This window comes from Archocentrus centrarchus, chromosome 10 (assembly GCF_007364275.1).
Source record: "Archocentrus centrarchus isolate MPI-CPG fArcCen1 chromosome 10, fArcCen1, whole genome shotgun sequence".
In the NCBI taxonomy this organism is placed as follows: Eukaryota; Metazoa; Chordata; class Actinopteri; order Cichliformes; family Cichlidae; genus Archocentrus; species Archocentrus centrarchus.
In genome coordinates, this window is record NC_044355.1 from 37,996,331 (window position 1) to 38,020,556 (window position 24,226).

General features: G+C 40.3%; 3 protein-coding genes and 1 long non-coding RNA gene across 7 annotated transcripts in view; 2 read left to right on the top strand and 2 right to left on the bottom strand.

Moving 5' to 3' along the window:
* Positions 1 to 24,226, bottom strand: part of htr4 (5-hydroxytryptamine receptor 4) — a 197,088-nt gene that overhangs the window by 114,688 nt on the left and 58,174 nt on the right. The window lies entirely within an intron of this gene.
* On the bottom strand, positions 1,974 to 6,078 carry LOC115787321 (uncharacterized). Of its 4 annotated transcripts, XM_030739980.1 has the most exons (4): positions 5,833 to 6,078; positions 5,585 to 5,635; positions 4,789 to 4,875; positions 1,974 to 4,136 (listed from the first exon to the last, which is right to left on the bottom strand). In XM_030739980.1, the coding sequence occupies exon 4, from the start codon at positions 4,074 to 4,076 to the stop codon at positions 2,301 to 2,303; it is 1,776 nt and encodes a 591-aa protein (XP_030595840.1). In that variant the 5' UTR covers positions 4,077 to 4,136; positions 4,789 to 4,875; positions 5,585 to 5,635; positions 5,833 to 6,078; the 3' UTR covers positions 1,974 to 2,300. The 4 variants fall into 4 exon arrangements, with proteins under 4 accessions (XP_030595840.1, XP_030595841.1, XP_030595838.1 ...); XM_030739981.1 differs by lacking the exon at positions 5,585 to 5,635 and having other exon boundaries at positions 5,837 to 6,077; XM_030739978.1 differs by lacking the exons at positions 5,585 to 5,635; positions 5,833 to 6,078 and adding an exon at positions 4,971 to 5,497 and having other exon boundaries at positions 2,286 to 4,136.
* LOC115787324 (uncharacterized) lies at positions 5,848 to 6,997 on the top strand. The gene is made up of 3 exons (XR_004020493.1): positions 5,848 to 5,925; positions 6,538 to 6,613; positions 6,878 to 6,997. It is a non-coding gene; the product is annotated as an uncharacterized LOC115787324 (long non-coding RNA).
* LOC115787323 (uncharacterized) lies at positions 7,089 to 10,122 on the top strand. Its single transcript, XM_030739984.1, has 6 exons — positions 7,089 to 7,505; positions 7,604 to 7,813; positions 8,095 to 8,306; positions 8,385 to 8,532; positions 8,743 to 8,852; positions 9,507 to 10,122. Exons 3-6 carry the CDS (start codon positions 8,100 to 8,102, stop codon positions 9,816 to 9,818), a joined length of 777 nt encoding a protein of 258 aa, XP_030595844.1. The 5' UTR covers positions 7,089 to 7,505; positions 7,604 to 7,813; positions 8,095 to 8,099; the 3' UTR covers positions 9,819 to 10,122.

Below are 24,226 nucleotides of genomic sequence, written 5' to 3' on the forward strand. Positions count from 1 at the left end.
GGACACCCCCAACTGCAGCTCCCCTCCCACTCAGCCACCGTCGAGCTGACAGAGAGTCACCAAAGTACCAAAGAAACGCAGGCGAGCAACAAACCTGTGCATGACAGATCAAAATGCTGCTCTGCTGGATCGGAGCCTGATGGTAAGCTGGCAAACAGCTGCGTTCATCTCGAGCTTTCATGTTTGATTATTAATAAACCAAGAGAGGCAGCCTTTTCTACACAGGCACACAGAACGGAGGATGTTGATATAAAAAGGAAGCGATATACAGTGTGTGTGTGTGTGTGTGTGTGTATGTCTCCGTGTCAGTGTGCATGTGTGTGTATGCGCGTGTGTGTCATTGTCTGTGTGTGCACATGTGTTTCACTGTGTGTGTTTGAGTGTGTGCAGATCTTCATTAGTTTGCATCCTTACGTTATAAAGCACACTCTGACCCCACTGATGGCCTTTCTAATGCTTTATTCCTTCACAATAATCCCTGCCTGCTCATTTGTATGGATGCAGGTTTATAAATGCGTGAACATATTTTCAGGTCCTGTTTTATGTTTTACTAACAGTGATATTCTGTGATTTGATCTTTTGTGTAAGCAGCAGATTGCTGCATTATGCCCTCATTTCATGTTTATGTAAATATGTTTTTGGTCCCAGTTTGTTGACCACTGATCCTCACAAACCTGTTTGAGAGTCACACAGTAAAGAGCTGCAGCTCACTGATGACAGCATTACAGTGATGTATTCAAGACTGCTTTTGGTGTATGATGCACAAAATAATAATAATAAAAATAACACCTGGAGGTAATTTGTGTGCTGCTTGCTTAGGGTTTAAGTGACAGTGAGCTATTGCAGTGCTCGTGGAAAAGATCTGGCACAGAAACTTAAAACTGCTCAATATCAAAAATCAAAAGAAGAAAAACAGAGGTCACGTGTGCCGAGCTGCTTTAGAGGATCATGTTTAACTTGAAGGTGGCTGGTCTGAGATCTGAGATCTGAGCATGCTTTTAGACCACAAGAGCTCAGGTTCACTCTGAAGGACACTCCAGAAGATTCTTACAAGATGGTCCTCCAGCTGAAGGACAGCTGCCCTCATTACTATGCAGCCCTTCAGCCAATGTTAAATCAAGCTGAACAATTAGAATTAATTGGAGGTCAAACCAGCCTGTTCTCTCACACACAGGAGAGGTTATTTTGCCTTTCAAATTTCACTTTTAAAAATTGGTACACATTGAGCACAAAACACAATAACCATCCTCAGGCTGCCTCCCACACACTCAAACAAAAAAACAAAAGTGAGATTTATGAAGTGCAATAATGCTGTGAAGCTAGTTTCCTGTCCAAGTTCAAATCAGTGTGATCATACTTTGTTTTGATCCATCAAAAAACAATCACAACATCAATCTTACAGCTCATCAATTTATCCTGTGACATCTTCACAGTAGTCCAAAAGTTGGAGCCAAAGAACGAGGAAAGAAGAAGCTCTGCAGAGCTCTGCTGGCTGATCGCACAGGTGCTGCAGGTGTAATGTAGAAAGCAGCTGAGGTCCTCTGACCAGGTGATTTTAAGCTGATCACTGCAAAAACTGACAGTCTATCTAAGTCTAATAATCTTACATTGAGCCAAAAAGTATTTTTGATCTTGTTTTGAGAGTGATATACTAAGCAGGAGCTGAATGTGTAAGATTATAACACTTGTTATTAGAATATATTACTTTTATTTCTTACTTAGTTACTAAATCCTTAAACTAGTTACTTTACATGCATTTTACGCTAAATTATATCACTGAGACACTGTTTGAGGTCACATTGTATATTTCATAACCATTTTTAGATGCGAAAGCTTATTTTAAGGCCTCTCAGTAATAAGTCGCTTAGGCTTTTGTTGGCCCATCATTAACACATTTATTTACAATATTTACAAAGCTGCAGTGTAACATTTTATGTAGTAAGAATCCACAGCCACAACATAGGCAATAAATCACAGCACATCTTCCACTGTTTCATTTCAACTTTTAAGTGCAATGACATCATCAAGGTTATATTTTGTCAGAACATACATACTGCATTTGAAACTGACTGGATAATATGATGTAGGATCAACTAGCTTTTCAGCATCTATAAACTCTGTTGCTTGGGTGAGATTAGGAACTACAATTTTATATGCTAAAAAATCTGTATTAAAGCCCACAGTCTCATAAAGCTGGTATTCAAAACAGTATAATGAACTGTCTACCACATAAATGTTTTTAATAAGTCCAAAAACAGGAACTGTGTCACTCACACTGGTGATTATTAGAGACTTTTCACTTATGTACTTATGTACCCATTGAGAATAAGCCATTTTACTTTGACTCCATGTTGTATGCCACCTATCCCCAAAAAATCTCTTATCTTTGCTGCAATATACTCAGGATTTGTCACTTCAGAGACAGGACCCAATTCCTTCTCATGTACAAATATTGGATGCTCAGTGCCCAATTCATTTTGACAGCATTCAGAAAGCTGATTATGGTTCACAAGTGACTTACAGACATTTCTGAAGTTCAATTTAGATGCCCATTGTTTAAAAAAACAGTGCTTTGATTCGAATCTCATACACATGTGCCTTATCACAGGCCCCAGATGAAGAATCTGAGCAGGGAGATGCAACAAGTAATGTTGCTTAGGTATTATATTATTCTCAGGAAAAAGTTTCTTAAACTGTTTCAAATGCTGTTCAATCATATTCTTCAGTCTGAACACACTTTGTACAGATAAAATAGGGGCAAAGAGTATCTGAACAATCTTAATTAAGTCCAAAACAAACTGAACATATTCATTTTTCTCTATACTGTTGAGCAGAAAAGGCATGATCTTCAACAGTATCAGCATTTGCCCCGAGGACTGTTTCAGTTTATTGTCATTAGATGCCAAGGTAGTGACACTGATAGGGCAGGGTTTGTCACGTATGTCTATTGGTGACAAAGGAAAACTCTGCATGGCAGAATTGAACACATCCAACTCCATCTGTCCAGAGAGAACAAGGTGTTTTAGCACACACTTAATTTCCATGGGTGCAACACCCTCAAGAATGATGTGCATTATATCCTGTGGTGTTTGTTGAATGAGGTCAAAGGCTGGGAAATCAATCAGCTTGCTTCTTCTGTTTATACCATAGGTGGTTTTGAGAGATGATTTCAAGAAGTCTGTGCAAGCCTTTTCTATTTCACAGCACTGCTTAATATGTTTTTTCATTGTCCTTTTAGTAAAACTTAGTTCATTAAAATTAATTTGCATGTCATCAAAGGTACATTCACAATGCCTACACTTACTATATGCAAAACCAACTCCTTCCTTGAAACCAGCAAGCTCATGTTGGGCAAGTGTGTCACCACAGACCGAAACTACAGCGCCAAATAAATCCATGCTACCACGCTGTGTTTGGATTTTGACACCATTATAGAGCAACTTTAAGTCTTCATTAATCCTTTGTAATACAAAATCAACACCACATTTGTCAATATCATCAGCTTTTGCTATAGCAAGGAGTCTGATTGCAGCAAGCTTTGACCTAAACTTGGGGTCTATGTTTCCTAAAGTATAATAAAACATGAATAATTTATTTACTGAAGCATGTGACCCAAGAGGATTGCATATCTCTATTTCATCAGCATACAAAATTATCTGTAAAGCAGAAGGTTCTTTTGAAAACAGTGGATGGGATTTATAAATGCTCCCATCAATAATGTCATACAAAAACCCATCTTTGTGGCAACTCTGAGGTGCGGTGTTGATCATGGCAAAAATCCTGGAATTGGACAACTGTTCAAGGCTCCTAATAAGGGGTATATAGTAAAAACTTCTGTTTTTGATGGCAATTACTCTTGACTGTCCTTTGTTAACTCTGCAAACCTTTTGAGACATAACTACCTCCTCTGGTATGACTGGGTTAAAAAGCCTCTGGATTGTGCTGTCCTGAATGTATGTGGAAGCCATCATGGAGAAAGGATCTTGAAAATTTTCCAGTTCTGCCAATACTGCCTCTTGTAGCTGCTCCATATTGTCTGAATGTCTTTGAAAGAGCGACTTCATGGTGTCCTTCATGGTACTGAGAAGAGCAGTTTGATACTGCTGGACTCCAGAGACAATACTGTTGACACCCCTCTGAAACAAAAACAACAAAGAAATATGAGCTATATACAGTTTGTTCAATATGAGACTAGCATTACACTTCTTAAGAACATTCTGAATAGGATTTCATACCAAAATGATCTCTGTCCAGTTCTTGCTCAGAATTCAAAAGTCAGAATTACACTTCTCTGGTGTGCAGACTTTCTTTTTGCTCTTGTTCCTGCACCCTTTTGACCTCTTTTCACACGTGCGTGTTCTCATTACTTAAAAACAACACTGTTCCCACTAAATGCAAATCTAAGTATTAACACTGTAATGCTTTTTTATATGTTTATGTTAAATATGTATCCATCTGGTGCTGGCCCGGCCCGTCTGTCAAATTTCAAAAAGTCAATGTGGCCCCAGAGCCAAAAAGTTTGTGTGTATCCTTGTCACAAAATATGACACTGTTGTAGCTCTGACAGTGGAATTATAAAATGGTCCATAGAATTAGAATTGTAAGTTTACATGCTTTCAAGACCTTTTCCCAGTCTTTATTCAAGCACTTTTCAAACTCTATCAAGGACCAATTTTCAAGTCTTTATAAGCAAATTATGACTGTGGTAAAACGCATACTTAAATGCAGACACACATACATATATTCAATATATATTTTACTTCCCTAACACTTAGGTTTGTGCAATACCTGGGATAGGTGACATCTTTCCCGGACACTGATGGTAAATGCAGCTGCACATCTGACGAGATTTTCACTTGCTGTAGCAGCTCCTTCCTGTAGATATGTTGTGTTAATATACATTAAAAAAATAATATAAACACCTGAATGTTAACTGTTAAACATTTTCATTAGCAAACATTGCATCTTACCTGATTATCAGTATTTGGAGTCTGGAAATCCTCAAGCTCCGGACTTGACATTTCATTTGTTATGACAGGTATGTTGACCTCACTGTCGGTCCTTTGCATTCCTTGTGTTTTAGTGGCACAGTCAGAAAAAACTGGTATGTCAAAATGTTCACCTGCAGCATGTGATAAGTCAGATGATGCTGCTGTCATCCACTGGGTAGGAGGGTTCCCAGTCGCAAGATACAGAGCATGAGTGCGTCTGATATGGTAGTAAAAAGAGTTAAAGACTCTGTATTCCTCTGTACAACCATCTATTCCGCATATGACTCGGAAGTTTGGACTGCGGCTATGTGTTTTGTTAATATGGCTTAAGAGAGACTTCAATGTTAAGGCAACAAAAACAAAGCAAATCATACACCTCCAACAGGCCATGTTAAACCGCCAAAAAGAAAAAACAGGGCAGCTAGCTGAATGCAGACAGTCTATTCTTAGCCTAATGAAAATCTTCACTCACGGCAAAATCAAGTCATGCTAGCACTACAGCACACGTTCGTAAACCTCTATTAGAAATTTAAATGTAGCAGAAGAAAGTAGACAAAACGTTCAGTCTAAGAAGCAAGAGCAGAAACAAATACCTTACTGCTTCACATCACTTTTGAGCTGTTGTTGGCGGGCTCATACAGGCGCTGCAGGTCATTACCAAATATGGAGGGGGGTCGGTTACATCAAAACTCTCATTAAATCTAGTTTAAACTCTAGTTATTGTGATTCAGTAAGGGACCACAACAGGAGTAATAATTAAAATGTAATTTATAGTTATAATATCCCCCTATTATGACTGTTATTACTTTACAAGTTTTAGAAACATTATTATGGTCTGCACCTACTCCCCCCTGACTGCCCTCATGTGGTCACGTCTGTCCTGTAACCGTTTGAAGGGGAGCGAAGAAGCAGGCTTGGACTGGATTCTGCTGAGGTAAGGAGAACTTTTACAGCATTTGATTTAAAAATTTTGTACTACTGGGAAAACAGCAGCCTGGTCCAGCAATCAGTTTACCCATGGATGGACTATCAGTTCTCATAATACGTCCACAAGTTTTTTGCCACTGTAGCCTAAAAGCCAGCTAGCTAAGCTTGCTTAGCTAATATTAGCTAACAGGTTTGGTCCTGCAATTTATGTTACAATGCGCTAAGTTTTTTTTTTTTTGTTTACCATGACTAACCAATGGTGTTAAAAGTTTGAATATAATTTTCCACATAAAATATGTACATGTTTGATGTAATTAGCAGGACATGCAGACAGACTTGGTACTAATGAACGTAGGAACAGCAGATGCAGATCAGAGGCAGGTGTGCATGTCTTAGCTGAGGGACCTATGCAGGCTGTGGAGGAAAATGCTGAGAGTTTAGTTTCTGCACTAGTTGAGGCTCCTGTCAATCACTCTGGGTCCACTGTATACAGAAGGAAAATACATGTGTTGTATTTGAAAAGTCCATAAGGTGTTGTACTGTTTGAATGGTCTGACATACTTCTGAGCATGATTTTTTGAGCCTTGGCTTAATGTCGTGTTTTTTTTCATGCCCTCAGATAAAGGCGCAATTAAAAGGAAGACACACGGAAATCATGGATGGACTAGATGATGTTACAGTATCAGTTCTAAATGGTATGTCAAGTTTAAGTGTCTTTAATAAAATAAAGTTGTCCATGCTGACATTGGTTTCAAATTTGAATTTTAACTATTTATGTAATCTCAAAACACCCAAATGTCAAAATTTTATTCTATGTATATTTATTTGTAGCTGGGAGATGAAACAGTAAGAGGACAATTTGGATTTTATTTGCCCTGTCAAGTTGAATACCATTAAATTTATAAGGTCCAAGTTTTTCAACTCTAAAAGGTTTATTACTATTTGACCTCTCTTTACAGCTGCCAACATAGATGAGGTTTTAATCCACACCCTCAGTCGTGATGATTTAAGAGATCTTTTTCCTGGTCCAGAAAACTTTCTCAGGAGGAAACAGTTGTGGGCTCATCTTCACAAAGAGGCAAGTTTTTGCTGCCTTTGATCTAAAAACGTGTAGTGCAGTTTTGTTTGTAACACCTACAATATTTATGTTTTGAATTATTTTCTTAGGAGGACTATTCCACCTTACCAGACAAAGCTGGCCCTGGTGAAGCAGGAACTAGGTCTTCACCTAAAGGAACACCTCCATCTCCCCAGACATCCACTCCTTTGGTAAAGAAAACCCCAGAGAAGACTCTACAGCTTCCCAGTCCTCCTGAATATGTGCTCTATACAGATGGTGAGCTGGAACTAGCTCGGAAACACTATTTTGAGATGGCCTGCACTGGTAGAGAGGGAGAAGCTGCCATGTCCAAAGAGCTGAGATGCAGGCTGGTGAGAAACACTGTCACCAGCATGATTTCAATCTTGAGAGCAAATCGACAAGGAGAGGAGTTACGATACCCGTCCAAGTACGATGTTACTGCCATGGCTAAGAAACTAGTGGAGTATTATCCCATGCTACAGGATAACGACTTACCTGCCAAATATGTATGTGATTAAATTTTTTTCACATTTATTTCAGACTTCTGAAATTATATACGTGATATTACGTTTCTTTTTTTCTTTCAACATCTTATTCACCATAGACGAGCATGTACAGTTATCTTCAGAAGAGGATCCTGAATATTAAGTCCCCTCGAAAGAGGCAGGGTCCCACACCAGAGAGGGGCCGTTCAAAAAAAGGCGCCACATTGAGTTCTCACCAAGTGACCAGGGAGAAGATGATGATGCAGATTCAAGTGTCGGATCAACGATTCTTTTGCCACCAGTGAGCAGTTCTGATGGCGACAGTTCAGGTAATTGACAAATTCTAATTATGGCAATAATGATGGACGTGAAGGCTGGATGACTTTGATAGATTGGGATGTCTTGATATATTACACTTTAAATTTAAACTTGATTAGGTTTTGATCTGTTGTGACAGGATGTGATTTTTCAATATTCATGTATTTGACTTTCTGTAGAATAACCATCATAAATATATAACACACAATGTTAGGCTTGCTGGCTAAAACACATAGTATCATTTAGATTGATATGTTGGATCCAGTTACTGATTCTGTATTTTCCCCTTTAGTCAACATGGATAGTCTAGCAACACAGGCCAGGCATTACAAGACTCTGCAGGACCTGTATAAGAAGCCAAAACCCAACCGAGATGCTGTTTGCCAAATTCTTGACCTTGAGTTTCAATCAAGAAGAGCCTTCATTGACAGCGATGTTCTGAAAGAAGAAGATAGGCCAACAAAGATTCTAGAGGCATATCCATGTTTCAAGGAGCTTCACAATGTAAGTGACTTACTTTTCATCGTGGCTTTCTTATAAAGCAAGCACTGGTGCAGGTTTTAACATTTACTTGCACTATAGGTGATGGATGAGCTACGGCGGATCCTGGATAAGAACAACAACAAATTCATAACTGAAGTAAAGGCAAGATGGGAGGACTTCTGCTCCATGGTTCAGTTTTATGGTCTTTGGAAGAAGGTGTTAAAGCCACCGATGAACCAAAATAGAGGTTAGTCATTGTGCTATCTTTAATACATCATGTAGCTGTTTTCAGAGACATAAATATGTATAGGATTGTGTATGATAGTGCTGATTAAATAAAACTGGAACAACAGTACTGTTCATGGTGACACCTAATTTTCTGTGGTATCAAGATTAAGTTGCCAATCAAATTTAGATCATTTAGGATTGAACTAAACATTGATTTATTTTGTTCCAGTGGAATGCAACATCGCCCTGTTTAGGGCACTCCCCACACTCTTCCCCTCACCAACTGCGCCACCCAAGAAGCTGGGACATGCCAGTGAGGCATTGCTTCATGTCCTTCAGGTCAGAGTTTGTTCATATTGTTATCAGTTAATATATAGATACTTTATTGATCCCGAAGGAAAGTAGGCAATGTATGTCTGCAAGGGCTTTCACTGTACATTTTGGCAATTTATTTGGTCCTTTTTAAGCATCTCTGCTCCTAAAAATAATAGAATTTACATTTGAAAATTGATACTGAAATTTCTGCAGCACTATGTTGGTCAGAGGACAGCATGGCCTGCCAAAATACAAATACAGACCAATGTCTACAGGAAACACTAATAAATTGATTAAAAAGAACTAATTAAACTAAAATTCATTAAAATCATAAAAATTCACAAAACAAACTGGAAGTAATAACAGATTTAAAACATTACAGGTGCAGTATCTCTGTCATTTCCCAAAGTATGTGGAGAATGACTACTAACAGTGACTAAGACACAAGTTAATCTTGTCATAATTATTTCATTGGCAGGCATATTTGACATTTTCTGTAGGGCATTTTTCAAACTAAAGAAACAAAATGATATGAAGATGAGCTGTACCACGTGTATTCTATGATTGTGATCATTCATATATATATATATACATATATACATAATAGTGTCTCAGTAGTTTGACTGCTCAGCTAGTTTTTTAATGTCTCTCTTCTCTGTTTTGTCCTTTTTTCTTTAGCCAACAGAAGATCCAGCCATCTACCTTCAGAGGAGATCTCTCTTCAGCCCTGTTTTGCTCTTTGATGGGTCCCACTGTATTATGGCAATTGGAACCACACCCATCACCACATTTGCTGAAGAAGACCTCCATCAAGGTTTGCTGTATCTGATGGCATACTACTACACCTTGCATCTCACATATCCAAAGTGTGTGGCAACCCTTCTGTCTGTCATTCAGACTGAAGTGTTAAAGGACAGTATCCATGAGCGAGACACCACAAGCTCATACAAAAAAGCCATGGCAGAGTGGAAGGCTTTTATTCAGGAGTAGAGTTGTACAGGTACACGACTTTCATGTCTGTGTTGGAAAGTTTTAACCTAACATAAGAGCTGTAAAAAGACATTTAAATTCTTCATTTTTGTTTATCTAATACAAACACATCTTCTGTTCTTCAAATGTTCTGCTTTATAATGTGAGTTTCAGTAGCTTTAAATGTTGATTAGAGTTAATTAACTTTACCAGTTTTTAGTTGTAATTGAAAGTTACTATTAGTTCAATGACACCATGTATAATGTATAGCATTACTTGCATTACAACCTCAACATTATCATTTCTGTGTGGGTTTGTTTTGCACATTCATGTGTGCACTGCTGTATACTATTGTTGCTATTTGGAGAAGCAATTTAAATAAAGGCTGTTGTATATTGTACTGTGTTTTTGGATTCATTTAGTGTAAATGCTTTCTTATTTTAAGACAGAATATGTAGAATTAGCAATTCTTGAATTCAGAAGAACAGCTGTTAGTTCCTCTTGTTTTAAGAGTTTTTCTCTCAAAGTGAGAAAGAAAAAAACACTGAAAGAAGCATTGGCAGGCTAGTTTTGAGTTTATTTGACTTGATAAAGCACTTGAAATGAGTGTTAAACAACTTGTTTTAAGTTATTTCTCACTTGTCTAAAGACTAGATATTTTGTCTTATTTCAAGAAATCTTATCAAGTGTAATTATCTCAATCCACTGGCAGAATATTTAACTTGATTATAGTCTGAATCTTTCCAAATTAAGTAGTTTTTTCCTTATATTTAGACAGGTAGTTTTTGCAGTGTACGGGCTCTTCGTCACCTGAACACATAGTGCTGTGATTGAGGTCTGTTCCTGGATTTTGATTTTATATTAAACTGTGTGCTTAATTTAAAGACAGCTGGCCTCACACACAACTACATGTGTGAGAACATCCACAATCAAAATCACATTCATGACACGTGCGCTGGACAATTTCGGTATTACCAAATCCACGGGCTCATGCTCACTGCCTGGAATCTCCATACTATCCACACACACATTTCTCTCTATTAGGAAACACATTTAGCAGGAGTTGGGGTGGAGAGAGAGGTGATGATGTACGAGAGAAGCCTGCAAGGCTTCAAGGCAAGAAAGCAGGAGGAAGCCGACTGAAGAATATAAAGAAAAAAAAGGAGAAAAGTTCAGACATCAAAGCTGATGTGAAGAAAAGACCAAGAGAGTGCAAAATAAAGAAGGAAAGAGGTGGAGTGTTCGGTCAGCCCGAGACCAGAAACTCACTGAAATGAAAAAAAAAATCTCCAGCATTGTTGGACAGTAACAACGTCCAGCAATGACAGAGTCATGTTTAATCGAAGATCAGATAATGTCTGTTGGGATGTGTTTAAATTAAAAGGTTAAAGTGTTTTGGAAAACTGTAAACAGGAAAAGGAAATCATCATCATCATTAATAGTATTAGTAGTGGCAGTAGTAGTAGGAGCAGTATTCAGTTTAAAGATGTTCTCTCACAGTCAGACACTCATAATTCGTTTCTGCTTTTGGTCTGAGGTACTTCTACATTTGGTCATAAAGTACAAACAAATTCAGTACAAAAACATTGAATCACTGAGTTTTGAGTGAAATGCTCGTGCACACACTTTGTGCACAGATTTGTGGCACACACTGTTAATAAATGAGGGTCACTGCACCTTAAAGATTAAAGGTTTTGGGGGGACGGTGTGAGTGAGCATGACGACTTTCAATTTTAACAACACCTTCTACACCTCATACATTCAGAAACACAAATACATACGCTTATCTAATCAGCGGGGGGGATGCGGGAGGGTCGTCCTACACCCCTATTCCCTACAACTTGCCCGGGATGAGGGTAGATGGGGCTTCGTGGGCCTGGCTCTCAGGCGCCTGGAGTCCTGCGGCTGGCCTGTGCAGGGGGTTAGCCTCTTATGGGGTGGGGGGTGGGGGTGGGGTACCTGTTGCCTCGGGTTCTCTGGGGTCCTTGCCCCTCGGGTGGCTGCTGGCAGGGCTTCATCTGGGACCTCCCTCTCCCGTCTCTTGGGATGGGCATGCAGTTGTCATTGCAGTGTGTAGCCATGGGTCTTCAGTGCTCTTGATGGCTTGCGGACTAGGGTTTAATCCCGGGATCCGGGATTCCCGGGAAATACGATCAGAACCATTTCCCGTTTCCCGGGAAACGTTAGACGGGAAACCGGGAAAAAAGTCGCGCGCGTCGATTTGACTTTCAGAAAGAAAAGAAAGCTTCAGAATGTTAAATTTAAGGAAATATTGAGAGAAGGGTTCGTTTAATGCGAAAAGCATTACTCTTCATTTCAGGCACGTTCAGCCTCCGTTTAAGGCTTCAGCTTCATCTCAAGCGTTTTAATAGAGGTATTACACAGTTGTGCTTTTTTCCTCTTTTTGTTGAAATCGTAGGCAATGTGTTTACCCTAAGGTATTTTGTATTATATAATTTTATATTATTATATATTGTTATATTGCATTATATAGCCTATAAAATATGCCTGCCCTGAACAATAAAGAAATATCTGTTTAACTTCGAGTGTTTCTTTTCCTCGTTTGCAGCCGCTTACTAACAACCATGAATTAGGATACGGGCCTAATGTGTGAAGAAATTATCATGAAATAGATTACTTTAACATATTTCGCTTTTAAAATGGAGTTGAGTAAAATGTATATTTTTTAGGCTATAAGGATTGGCCAGTTTTTCAAAAGACGATTCACAGCGAACCTACTTTAACCCTCAGACACGGTGTTATAAATTTGCTGTTGCCAGAATGGCAATGACCAAGTCGTGGTGCATTACTCAAGGCCCTGTGTTATGTCATATTATAGTGTAGTACGGTAGTTAACTTTTCAATGACTATTACAGCGTTCCACTGGTGGAGATATAGCGCAACAGATGTCGCCACGACAGCGTGGCTGAGCCTTTATCAATGCTGTGGAGATGAACCGTATTGTTTTGCACCAGCAGTTGTAAAATAGCTTGGTATAATTCCATGTACAATGGAGGAATATTCGAATTATATTTGTTAAGGGAGTGTTGAGGAACGATACAACACCGCATAGCTCGAGCACTCGAATGTCGAGATGTAGGTTTTATTGCGTTAATCAAGACGACGTTGCCCCCTACTGGGCATAACAGGACATAGCTGGAAAGCTACCTCTACAATATCACAATAGGTTAAGCCCGACACAGGCTACAGAAGGCCTAATTAAAATAAAAAAATAAATAAACTTTTTCCCGGGATTCCCGGGAAATGGCTCGTCATTTCCCGGGATTTGATCCATGTCATTTTCGGGAAAAATATTAAACCCTATTGCGGACAGCCCGGGTGTCCTGGATCTTTCTCTATCCGTCTCTGGCTTCTGGTGAGCGGAGCTGCGGCTTTCCACCTCGTTACATCTCATGACATGGACACAGACACTCACACTTACTCATGCAGGCACAGCATAGCAGGGTTGTTGGTTTGTTTCTGTTTTGTTTTTTCCTCATAAATTTATTTTTCCCAGTATTGTTTTTTTTTGTATGTTATTTTATCTTTTTTACAAGTGCAGCAGTTGATGATCCACTGTGGTTCCTTTGCTGTCCCCTTTTCTTGTTTTCTTTCTCTTTTTTTTCTCTTCTCTCTCAGCATGTCAACACTGGCATTACAAGGACACAATATATATGTGTGGGAAAATAACACAAATAAATAACTAAAATAAAAGGGCAAACATTAACAAGAGGAGCCTATAGAGAATCTATAGAGCTCATCTTGGAAGAGTAAATATTTTAAACCACGACATGGTGGTACAGAAAGAACAAATGCAAGCATGTCAGAGTGTGAAAGCTAAGGAGAGATTACAGACATTTAATGGACTATTTTTATTTAGCAGGAATCTAACAAAAGTATTATTTTCACTGTAGAGTGAGGATGGATAGCAGATTCCACAAGCAGCAAGTGCGTGTTTCAATCCAAAGGGCACCATTAGCCATCGAGTGGCCGGAGAAATGATGCAGTCAGCACTTTGATCTGATAAGAGAGGATGTGGTTTGAAATAAAGTCTGGAACCCATCTCCAGTTTCACCTCAGTTCATGTAATAAAGGAGCAGCTATCCTGTTTCTGAATGGGATGTCTGGAGGAAACGCTACACTTGTGATCACAAGTGTTTCTCTTCACTCCATAGCCTTGTAGCAGACTCACTGTTTTATGAGAATGCTGCTGCATCAAAGTTATGGAGATGCAGATTTCATTTTCCAGCAGGACTTGACACCCAGTGCCAAAGCTACCAGTACCTGCTTTAAGGACCATGGTATCCCTGTTCTTAATTGGCCAGCAAACTGGCCTGACCTTTAACCCCGTAGAAAATCTATGGGCTATTGTGAAGAGGAAGATGTGATACACCAGAGCCAACAATTCAGAAGAGCTGAAGGCCACTATCAGAGCAACCTGGGCTCTCATAACACCTGAGCAGTGCCACAGACTGATGGACTCCATGCCACGCCGCACTGCTGCAGTAATCCAGGCAAAAGGAGCCCCAACTAAGTACTGAGTGCTGTACATGCTCATACTTTTCATGTTCATACTTTTCATGTTCATACTTTTCATGTTCATACTTTTCAGTTGGCCAGCATTTCTAAAAATCCTTTTTTTTGTGTATTGGTCTTAAGTAATATTCTAATTTTCTGAGATACTGAATTTGGGGTTTTCATTAGTTGTCAGTTATAATCATCAAAATTAAAAGAAACAAACATCTGAAATATATCAGTCTGTGTGTAATGAATGAATATAATATACAAGTTTCACTTTTTGAATGGAATTATTGAAATAAAGCAACTTTTTTATGATATTCTAATTTTATGGCCAGCACCTGTGGTCATCGAAAGAGAAACACGTCGTACGAACCTCATTCCGCGCTCACCTATTCCCCTCTGCTCTCCCGAGGACCGCCGAGCCCCCTCAGCAACCACGTACTTTCCCCCAAGGATTACTCTTTCTCCGTGTTCGAGTAAGACTCTTAGTAGCGTTTTGGAATTGCCAGCTCATTCTCCCTCCCTGTGGAACACCCAATAACCTCTCCTTTCCTCTGTCTAGAAAGAGCCACCCACGTCCCTGGAGTTTGTTCCCCAAGCTCACTGCTAGTGAACTCTCATCATTCAAAAGTTTTCTTCAAGGCCTCGCTCCTACCTTCCCCTTTAAGCTACCCTGTGTTGTCAATAAACTGTTTGAGAATCACTCTAGCCTCATTGTCCGTTTCTGTGCCTGGGTCCACTTTGTAGCTTTGGCAGCTGGTTGTGACGCAGGAGGCCAAATATAAAGAAAAATGCTTCTTTTTATTGGAGGAATCACTGAACTACACCTTGTCTGTACTAGAGTTCATTTATATTTAAGTATTCAGTTTATTTTTCTGTTTGAGTTATTGTTTAATCTTTGTTGACCTATGTGGGTGTTGAAACCAGCACTTTCATGAATTATGTATTTTTTTTAATTAATGTTGCTGTTATCTTTGCAAAATCAATAACCTATCACCTTATATAACAATATGATCTAACTGAGGTGTTCGTGCTGCTCATGTTAAAGCTCAGCTGCAGACCACCTATGTGGAACATCTCCAGCTCAGGCTTTGCATATCCTGCAGGTATCCACCACAGGCTCTCCGCCTGTTTACCTGATCTAATCCCCTTCACACAGACAAGCAGCTGCTCCAGCTTTGATCAGAGTGTGGAGACACTGTCGACTAAACTCACAACACAGGAAGCCAAAGCAGACAGCAGAGTCGCTCCTGTTCCACTGCATGTCTCTGTGTGTGCACAGATTTGAGTGCACACAGGATTTTGTGTGTTTGCAGTGGGACTGTATTGTGATTATGTATCCAATTACAAAAAAGACAGTGTACTGAGCATACAACAACTGTGTGTCATTAAAATCACCAACGCTCTGGAATAGTCCCTGTGACTCCATCCATCCATACATCCATCCTAATCTGAAGTCGAGTGGTGATGCAGGGGTCTAAGTGGACTATCCCACAGTTCAAAGAGAACTGTGTGAGAACACCGAGCAGACTGCAGCTTGGAGCCACTTGTCAGTGCAAATTAGATAATTGTTCTGCACTTCAAGTTAATATTTATTTCTGTAAAATGATTAAAAAAACAGGTTTCATTATTTCTTTGCTCAAAACAAACTCTGGTTTAAAGCTTTGCTCTGGAGTCACACTTCCTCCATTCATCCTGCCTTTGTCCTGTATTACTGCTGCACAATAAATATTCAGGCTGTCTTATGACAGATGATGAATGAGTCTTGAAGAAGAAAAACATCCACTGAAGATTTTCAGCTCAGACTTTGCATTTTGTACCTTCCTCAAAGTGTGCCTGATACTGAAACACCTAAAGAAAGGAAAAAGAAACAGCTGTCAGCACCCAGGAGAACACGCTCAAGGAGGGTAACAAGTGCCATCCTGTATATATGAAACTCCTTTTACATTTGGCAACAACTAGAAATCTTTCAGCAGCAATAACACCCCTGGTATGTTCATATCCTCCACACAGATTTTCCAGCACTTTAATTAAACTGTTGTTGGTGTTTTTTTTTCTTCTTTGACTTTATTGTTACTCTGACTTTTGGTTCTCATGACATGGACTTGTCACTTTGTCCCTCTTCTGTGTTGAAGCACAGAGTGCTTTACGAGCAGCCGTAAGCCGTTAGAAAGAGCTCGACCAAACCAAGAGCACGAGTGAAAACAATTCGGGTTAAAATGGTTGAACAGGTTCTTATGTGGAAAGGCTATTCCAGAGTCTAGGGGTAATGACAGCAACCTGACCCGGTTACCTTTAGTCTGTAGGAGGACACTGTGGGATGCTGTTGGGATGATGACCTCAGTGACCCAGAGGCAAAAGTTAACAGGTCTGTAATGTACTGTGAAGCAAATCCATGGATGGCTTTAAAAAAACAAATAATAAAATTTTGAAATCTATGTCACAGACAGAGCAGCTGAGCTAAAACAGGAGTGATGTGCTGCTCTATTGTTTGCGTGTCTTCTTTTCTCAGATTTAGTTGTATTTTGGCTATTTCCTGTTTTACTTTGAAAGTTAGCTTTCTTGCATTGCTGTTGCTTCCTGTGACTGTCTGCCCTGCCCTGACTGTCATCACCTGTGTATGATGACTTTCAGCCGTGTCTCTCTGTCCTGCTCCTCCTGTCTGTGTCCTCAGCATTTTTTTTCTCATACTTTGGACTTTGTTTCTTTAGATTTTTTAACAGCTGTTTCTTCTGTTTGTTACTGTAAATGGCTCCTCTCTCACTGCATCATGGGTATTATTTGTTTTCAGAGTCACCCACTGCTGTCCAAAGGTCTCCTCTAAACACAGAAGTTTAGAGTCCACTTCCACAGTGGCCAGATTTTAGTCTTCTGAATGCCTGAGGCTGAGGACAGTAGGCAGACACTGAGATCAGAATGCCACGTCCTGCAGGCATATAAACCAAAAGGAAATAACAAACCCAACTGACAGGACAAACCAGCATAAATTGGTGGCTTTCAGTACTGGAAGTTTACTTTCTGGTGACTGACAGCCCCGCTGTCAGCTTGTCAGCTCTGCTATAACATGGATATACACAGATGGTACTGCCTGCTAGAAGCTTACTGAAAGATTACAAAGTCACATGAATTTACATGAACTCAAACACAAAGGAATCAGATCAGATCTGTGTTCAGATCAGGCAACACCTGATAGGAACCTATCGGGCCTCACCAGCAGTTCACTAACTTTGGCCTTTGGTGCTGGTCAGGTAGTGTACAGTGCAGATTGTAGTCCTCAGTTTTTCTTAGATAATATATTTATGACACTGAAACATTTACACTGCAGAGCACAGAACTAAAATACTGAGCTGGACTACAAAGTAGATCTGCAGACCTCAGAGTTGCTGCAGAATAATTTTCTGTTACCACCAGCAGCCATTCTTACATCACATGGAGTCATTAGATCAACTGTTAATAGCCTTCATCTTATTTAACCAAAAAAAGTAAATAAATGCTATTCATATAAAAAGAAGGTGCACTCTGAAAGGAGGCTCTGCGGGCTGAATCAATAAGTGGGATAAATCACCTTGTCAGGCATGAATGGAAATGGGTTGGAAACACAGTACAATGGCGCGCTCAGCCCGACCAACACGCCTGCCGTCTTCGCCGACTCGTCTCCACTGGCAGGAAAAGCGAGTCAGCTGCTTCACAGATTTCATCGCTGGAGATTTTGACAGCATTGTTAGTGTGCTTCACTTCACTGGTGTGATGTGTGTGTGTGTCTCAGCTGAAAGGAATCCTATTTTTTGGGTTTTGTACCATGTTTTGTGTGTGTGTGTGGGGGGGGGGGTGCTCAGCTTTCATGCATCAGCAGGTGCTTTTTATGTGAATGGAGGGGTTCTTATTGAGATTACATAAGCAGTTGCTGAATGAATTATTTAGTCTGCGAAAAAAGTGACGGTGTAGTGCCAAGTCCTGACTGTGCAGCACAGCCACCCAACAGCACATGTTGAGCCTGAATGAATAGAAATGCAGTCAGATATACTGAGGCTGTGGTGTCAGCGGCTGCCAGAGCAGCAGTGAAGAATCAATATGGCTAAATCATGCCTTGGAGATGATGAATGGATTCCCAATGATAGCACAGCCTGCAAACATGCAGTATTTTAAGAGAAAAATGAAGACAATTCAAATACTGAACACTCCTGAACAACATGACAGATATCTTGATTTTCTTACTGCACTGAAAATCACTTTTTTCCAGCCAAATTTAAACTCAATGTAATCCTAGAGGCAGCAGATGAAACCCACAGATATGAATCATTCTGGAAAGGTCACACGGGAGAATTTTTATAATCAAAACAACCCGTTTTGTTGTTTTGTATGTTGATCTGTTGGCACACTGATCTGATTCCTGCAATACTAACTGCAGTTATTTTGCTCTGCACACATAACATCACCTTTTTGTTTTTGTTGATAGTATGTTTATGATGACTGTTTGACATTTTAGTTTCTGTATTTGAAAATGTTCTTAACTCCCTGAACTTTAATTTTTTCATACATGTAATATAACAAGAGTTCTTTGTATTTCTGATGAAAATGGATGCAGTCACAGCGGCAGTGGGGCTCAGCTGGAGCTAAGCTGCATCACAGTGGGAGCAGTTCCTGGAGAGAGTGTTTTGTGTTGGCTAATTTCTCTTTCTGTGTTCTTTATCGGCGCTCGTGTGCGGGAATTTGTAGCAGAAGGAGAGAGCGGCATGTCTGCTCGCCCTGATAGTGTTTGTTAAAGTTGTGCCAGCCGGGCAGCAGCAGGACCACGCGGCTTTGTGTTTAATTTTTCCTGATGTGCAGGAATAAACATTGTTGACTGCAGTTTACCTCTCGTCTGTCCTTAGAGGAACCCAGAGCTAACAAACCATCATCTCACCCAGAATATTTCTACAAGAAAATGATAAATAAAAAATGGCCATGTGGTATTTAAAGAAAAAGTGGCCTCATACTCTTTAAAAATGAACAGATGACTCTATAAGCTGAAGGAAGGCGTAAACAGAGCAGACAAATGTGCTGTTACGACACAGGCGGGCAGAGGCGACCTCACAGTTTGTGTTTGGCCTTCTGAAGCTGGACGCTCCCTTTGGAAGCAGTCATGCAGAAAACAGGATCTGTCACAGGACACCTGAGGTGATGCGGAGCGGGAAAATAAATAGAGAGGCAGAAAGCTGATCCTAAGAGAGGAAAGAGAAGCTCATTGATATCGGAGCACTCCGAGTCTGATTGACTGCGTCGTATTGACTTATGGTTCGAACGCTGCTTCCTGTTCCGGGATGACTGCTCGGTTGCATAAAAGTTCCTCAAATGAGCAATTCCACCGCAGGACGTGTTTGACATGTGAAATGTTAGCTGAGGAGAGCTCTGGCACGCAATGCAAATTTGCAGGAGCAGACGTTTTGGGATTAAAGGGCAGATTCTGTTTCTTTCCTGCCAACACAGTTTTTCACTGTTTGAGCGCTGCTGCTGGCCAACCAGCTGTGATCTCAGACAGTACAAATGCTAGAATTACCTTCAAATTACAGGATGAAATGTACACAGAAAGTCTCATTGCAATATGCAACTAAAGCCAAGATTAGTTGCACCTATAGCAGAGCAACATTGTTGTCCATTTCTATAACTCATTCCTGAACTTAAAGAATAACCGTGTATAAAAATGGCTGCAATTCTGAAATAGTTCATACAATTCTCGTGTTAAACCTCTGGAGGTAAAGCTGGAAATCTGCACTGCAATCACATCAATTTGTCCAAAGACTTATGAGCCTAACTGTGTGTAAGGACGTGTGCGTGAATGTGTGTTTGTATGTACTGTATGCTGGATTATGTATGATTTTACCTAAACTGTGAAGCACTTTGCAACTGTATGTTTAAAAAAGTATTATTATTATAGACACACTCGCAGCACACACACTTCAGCACATGTACACATGGCGCATTAGACGAGTTACTTTACAAAATCAAACTGCAAAGACATTAGAAAGAACATCACACCCCTGATTTATGGAACATACAGGCTAACAACACAGGTTTGTGTTCAATGTTATTTTGGCTTCAATCAAAATAGTTCGACCGTCTTAACCTTCACCCATCTGAAAACATCATCCGTGGGCCTCAGAGTCTCTGAAGGTTCTTTGCACCAACTTTTTGAGGCTTCTAATCCAATCAGGTTACAGGGTTGTTAACCCTTTGGGCTCCGGTCTATAATTGGCTGTTTTTGGCTACTTTTGATTTTACCTTTATAGTTCACCTTAAAAACTGTTTATCTTGTCTTGTTTGTTATCATTTTTTCAGCACAATTCTGTTGGAGGTTTCTTCCTGTTAAAAGGGAGTTTTTCCTTCCTGCTGTCACCAAGTGCTGCTCATAGGGGATCGTCTGATTGTTGGGGGGTCTCTCCTGAAACATTGTTGGGCTTTTACTTTACAATATGAAGCATCTTGAGGTGACCACTGTTGTAATTTGGTGCTATATAAATAAAATTTAACAGAAAAAAAATGTGACCAATGGATGTGTTTGGTGCTCATTACTGAGTGTGACGCCTCCATCAGTACACAGTTACTGTTTAAGAGCACAGCTGCTGTGAAGAAGCTGTGGTTGGATAATTATTGGGTGGACTTATGCTGCTGCTGTGGTTCAATCTATAGTATGGTGCTCTGGATAAATCTAGGTGTCATTATCACAACTGAAATCCTTATTTAACATATGTATTACCAACACACTGCAGGACTTGAGGAGCATAGCATCTTTATAAAAGCACACACACCACGACATCCGTGTGTCAGTGTGTGTGTCACGTGTTTGCTCGTGCAGAAAGTCGACGCACAGTCAGCTGTGGCTGCTCACAACCAGCAGCCAGCCACTGCATAAAACATGATACCTTAACATACAGTTCAGGCTTTCACTGTGGGCCAGAGGAAATGAAAGGTTTGTACTATAATAAACATTTATGAAGTGTAAATGAATTATATTTATTAACATTATTGTATCAACCCATGCAGACACAGAGAGAACATGCAAATTCCACCAGAAAGGTCCAAGCCAGACGGTAGATTTGAACCCAGGAACTTCTAGCTGTGGAGAAACAGTGCAAACCAACACACCACCGTGTTTTCTGGAGAGAGAAAGGCACGGAAAACCAAAAGTAAGCCAGCACCCTGACAGCAAAGTGCTCTATTGGGTTGATACGGTACTATGAGGTCTCAAGACCTTGTATGTGAGGAGAAGAATTTTAAATTCTATTCTAGATTTAACAGGGAGCCAATGAAGAGAAGCCAATATGGGAGAAATCTGCTCTCTCTTTCTAGTCCCTGTCAGTACTCTAGCTGCAGCATTTTGGATCAGCTGAAGGCTTTTCAGGGAGCTTTTAGGACAGCCTGATAATAACGAATTACAATAGTCCAGCCTAGAAGTAATAAATGCATGAATTAGCTTTTCAGCATCACTCTGAGAAAGGATGTTTCTAATTTTATCAGATCAATCACAGAGAGTCTAAACAAATACCAGCAGTGCTGAAAGCAGCTCAACATGAAGATAAACCTTTGAGATGGTTATGAATAATTTTTTCTCGAATGGCTAAAATTATATTTGTAAAGAAATCCATGAAGTCACTACTAGTTAAAGTGAAAGGAATACTCGGCTCTACAGAGTTCTGACTCTTTGTCAGCCTGGCTACAGTGCTGAAAACAAACCTGGGCTTGTTCTTCTTTTCTTCAATTAATGATGAGTAGTAAGATGTTTTGTAAACAGACGCCCCCGCTGTCCTGTCTTTTTCTGACCTGTGTTGGACTGATCTCCCTTGACCTAGCTGCTGATGAACTCCACATCTTATCAGAACTGTTAGCTGAGGAGGGGAGTTTGAGTCAGCCCCACAGTAGCCCGGTTTGGTTTGTTTTTTGGTGGTCTGGGAGCAGGCACAATCTCTATGGAGATGGCAGGAGGAGAGAAGCTGCAGACAGGCGTGCAAAACTGCAACTCTGCTTCCTGGTCTCCATCCTGGATCATCACATTTTGGGGAGGTTTCTAGAAATGAGAGCTGCTCTATCTAAACTGGGATGGATGCCATCTCTCCTAACAAGATCAGGTTGTCCCCAGAAAGTTTTCCAATTATTTATAAAGCCCACATTGTTTTTCTGGACACCACATGTCATTCCTGGTCCAACTGGGGAGGGAACCAGAGAAAACTACAGAGTCCGACATTGTTCTGGTAAAGTTACAAACCGATTCAATATGAACTTTAGTGACCTCCGATTGACATAAGCAGGTGTCATTAATGTTGACGGGAATTATTATTTTTACAAAATCAAGACATCGTGCTGGTCAGGAGGGGTAAAGAGAGCACTGAGTGTGAAAGCAAAGCTGGTGATTTACTGGTCGATCTCCATCCCTACGCTCACCTATGACCACAAGCTGTCGGTGGTGACTGAAAAAACGGGACTGCAGATACAAGTGGTGGAAACAGCCTTCTGCTGAAGCTCGTCTGGACTCAGCCTTAGAGAGAGTGCGAGGAGTTTGCTCGTTCAGGTGGAGCTCAGAGCAGAGCTTCTGCTCCTCCACAGTAAAAGGATGTCACAGTGGTTCAACATCTGACCAGCATGCCTCCTGGAGGTGAGACTCCAGGGTTAACTTTAACATGCTTCTTATTCTTTTGAAGAAATGTAAATGTACAAAGATGTTGAACAAAATCCAAAAAAAGGACAGCTCATAATGAAGCCTTTAAAATACAAAGCCCTACATACTCTGGAGGGTTGTATAATTTTGATGATGCATGTGGTGTAACGTACTTGTGAACTGAAGGTGATAAATGATTAGCATTATACATAAAATCTCTGGCTAAGGGACTCTGAACAAGCTGTACATACCTACGCAACATTATTACATAAAAATGTGTGGTATGGGAAATGGATCATCTCACACACTTTACAATCTTAAACTGTGTCCACCAATCAAAACCATTTGAAAAACTACAGAAAACACAGTTTTTCTATAACAGTGATAATAAAGACCCCAAATCTGCACCAGCTTAACATGCAAATATGATCTGGATCTAATATTGTTTTCATATAAATGTAAAAACCTAAACAGTGAAGCTCTACCTGATGCTGAGGAAGGTGCTAGAAAACAGTTTTGTGTAATAAAGTTTGTCTGTATAACATAGATCTATTTTTCATGTTCTTTCTTTATTCTTCCTGGTGGTCTGGCCGGTTCCTGTGGTTCTGCTTTCACAGTTTCCCTCACTGTCAAAATCTCCTCATTCACAGTGGCAAAGCTTCTCCACACTAATTCACCTCTAGGCCTTGTTCTTTTCATTCATTGTAATCTATTCCTAGGCAATTCAGGTTGGCTATTGTGCATCCTTTCATCCAAGTCTACATCAGCCATGTGTGCTCCACCACCAGCATCTAGTTGCAATCTTTTACCTTCACCTGTGGCTCCACTTTCCGATGTTGCTTCTCATCATATATATTACGAGAGTAGCTCAGAAACCAGCAGACAAGGAGAAGTGTGTAAAAGTCCTAAATAAAGAGTAAAATTTGTACCTGGAGAGTGCGTCTGTGAAGGTGTGTCAGAGAGCATGAAACACAGTCTTGCCACACCATGCAAGCGCAATGCAAATTGTGGGATGCAGTGGTGTAAAGCACGAGTCTAGAGCAGTGGAGACGTGTTCTCTGGAGGGATGAATCACACTTCTCCATCTGCCAATCTGCTGGAGGAGTCTGGGTTTGGCAGTTGCCAGGGGAACGGTACATGTCTGACTCCATTGTGCTGAGTGTAAAGTTGGGGGGGGGGGGGGGGGGGGGGGGGGGGGGGGGGGGGGGGGGGGGGGACTCTTAATGCTTCAGCAGACCAAGACATTTGGGACAATTTGATGCTCCAACTCTGTGGGAAC

Coding starts and splice junctions, on each gene's coding strand:
- LOC115787321 (XM_030739978.1), bottom strand. CDS start 5,381: ATGGCCTGTTGGAGGTGTATGATTTGCTTTGTTTTTGTTGCCTTAACA. Junction 4,876..4,970: donor CTCCAAATACTGATAATCAG/GTAAGATGCAAT, acceptor ACATATCTACAG/GAAGGAGCTGCTACAGCAAG. Junction 4,137..4,788: donor AAAGATGTCACCTATCCCAG/GTATTGCACAAA, acceptor TTTTTGTTTCAG/AGGGGTGTCAACAGTATTGT.
- LOC115787323 (XM_030739984.1), top strand. CDS start 8,100: ATGGATAGTCTAGCAACACAGGCCAGGCATTACAAGACTCTGCAGGAC. Junction 8,533..8,742: donor ACCGATGAACCAAAATAGAG/GTTAGTCATTGT, acceptor ATTTTGTTCCAG/TGGAATGCAACATCGCCCTG. Junction 8,853..9,506: donor CATTGCTTCATGTCCTTCAG/GTCAGAGTTTGT, acceptor TTTTTTCTTTAG/CCAACAGAAGATCCAGCCAT.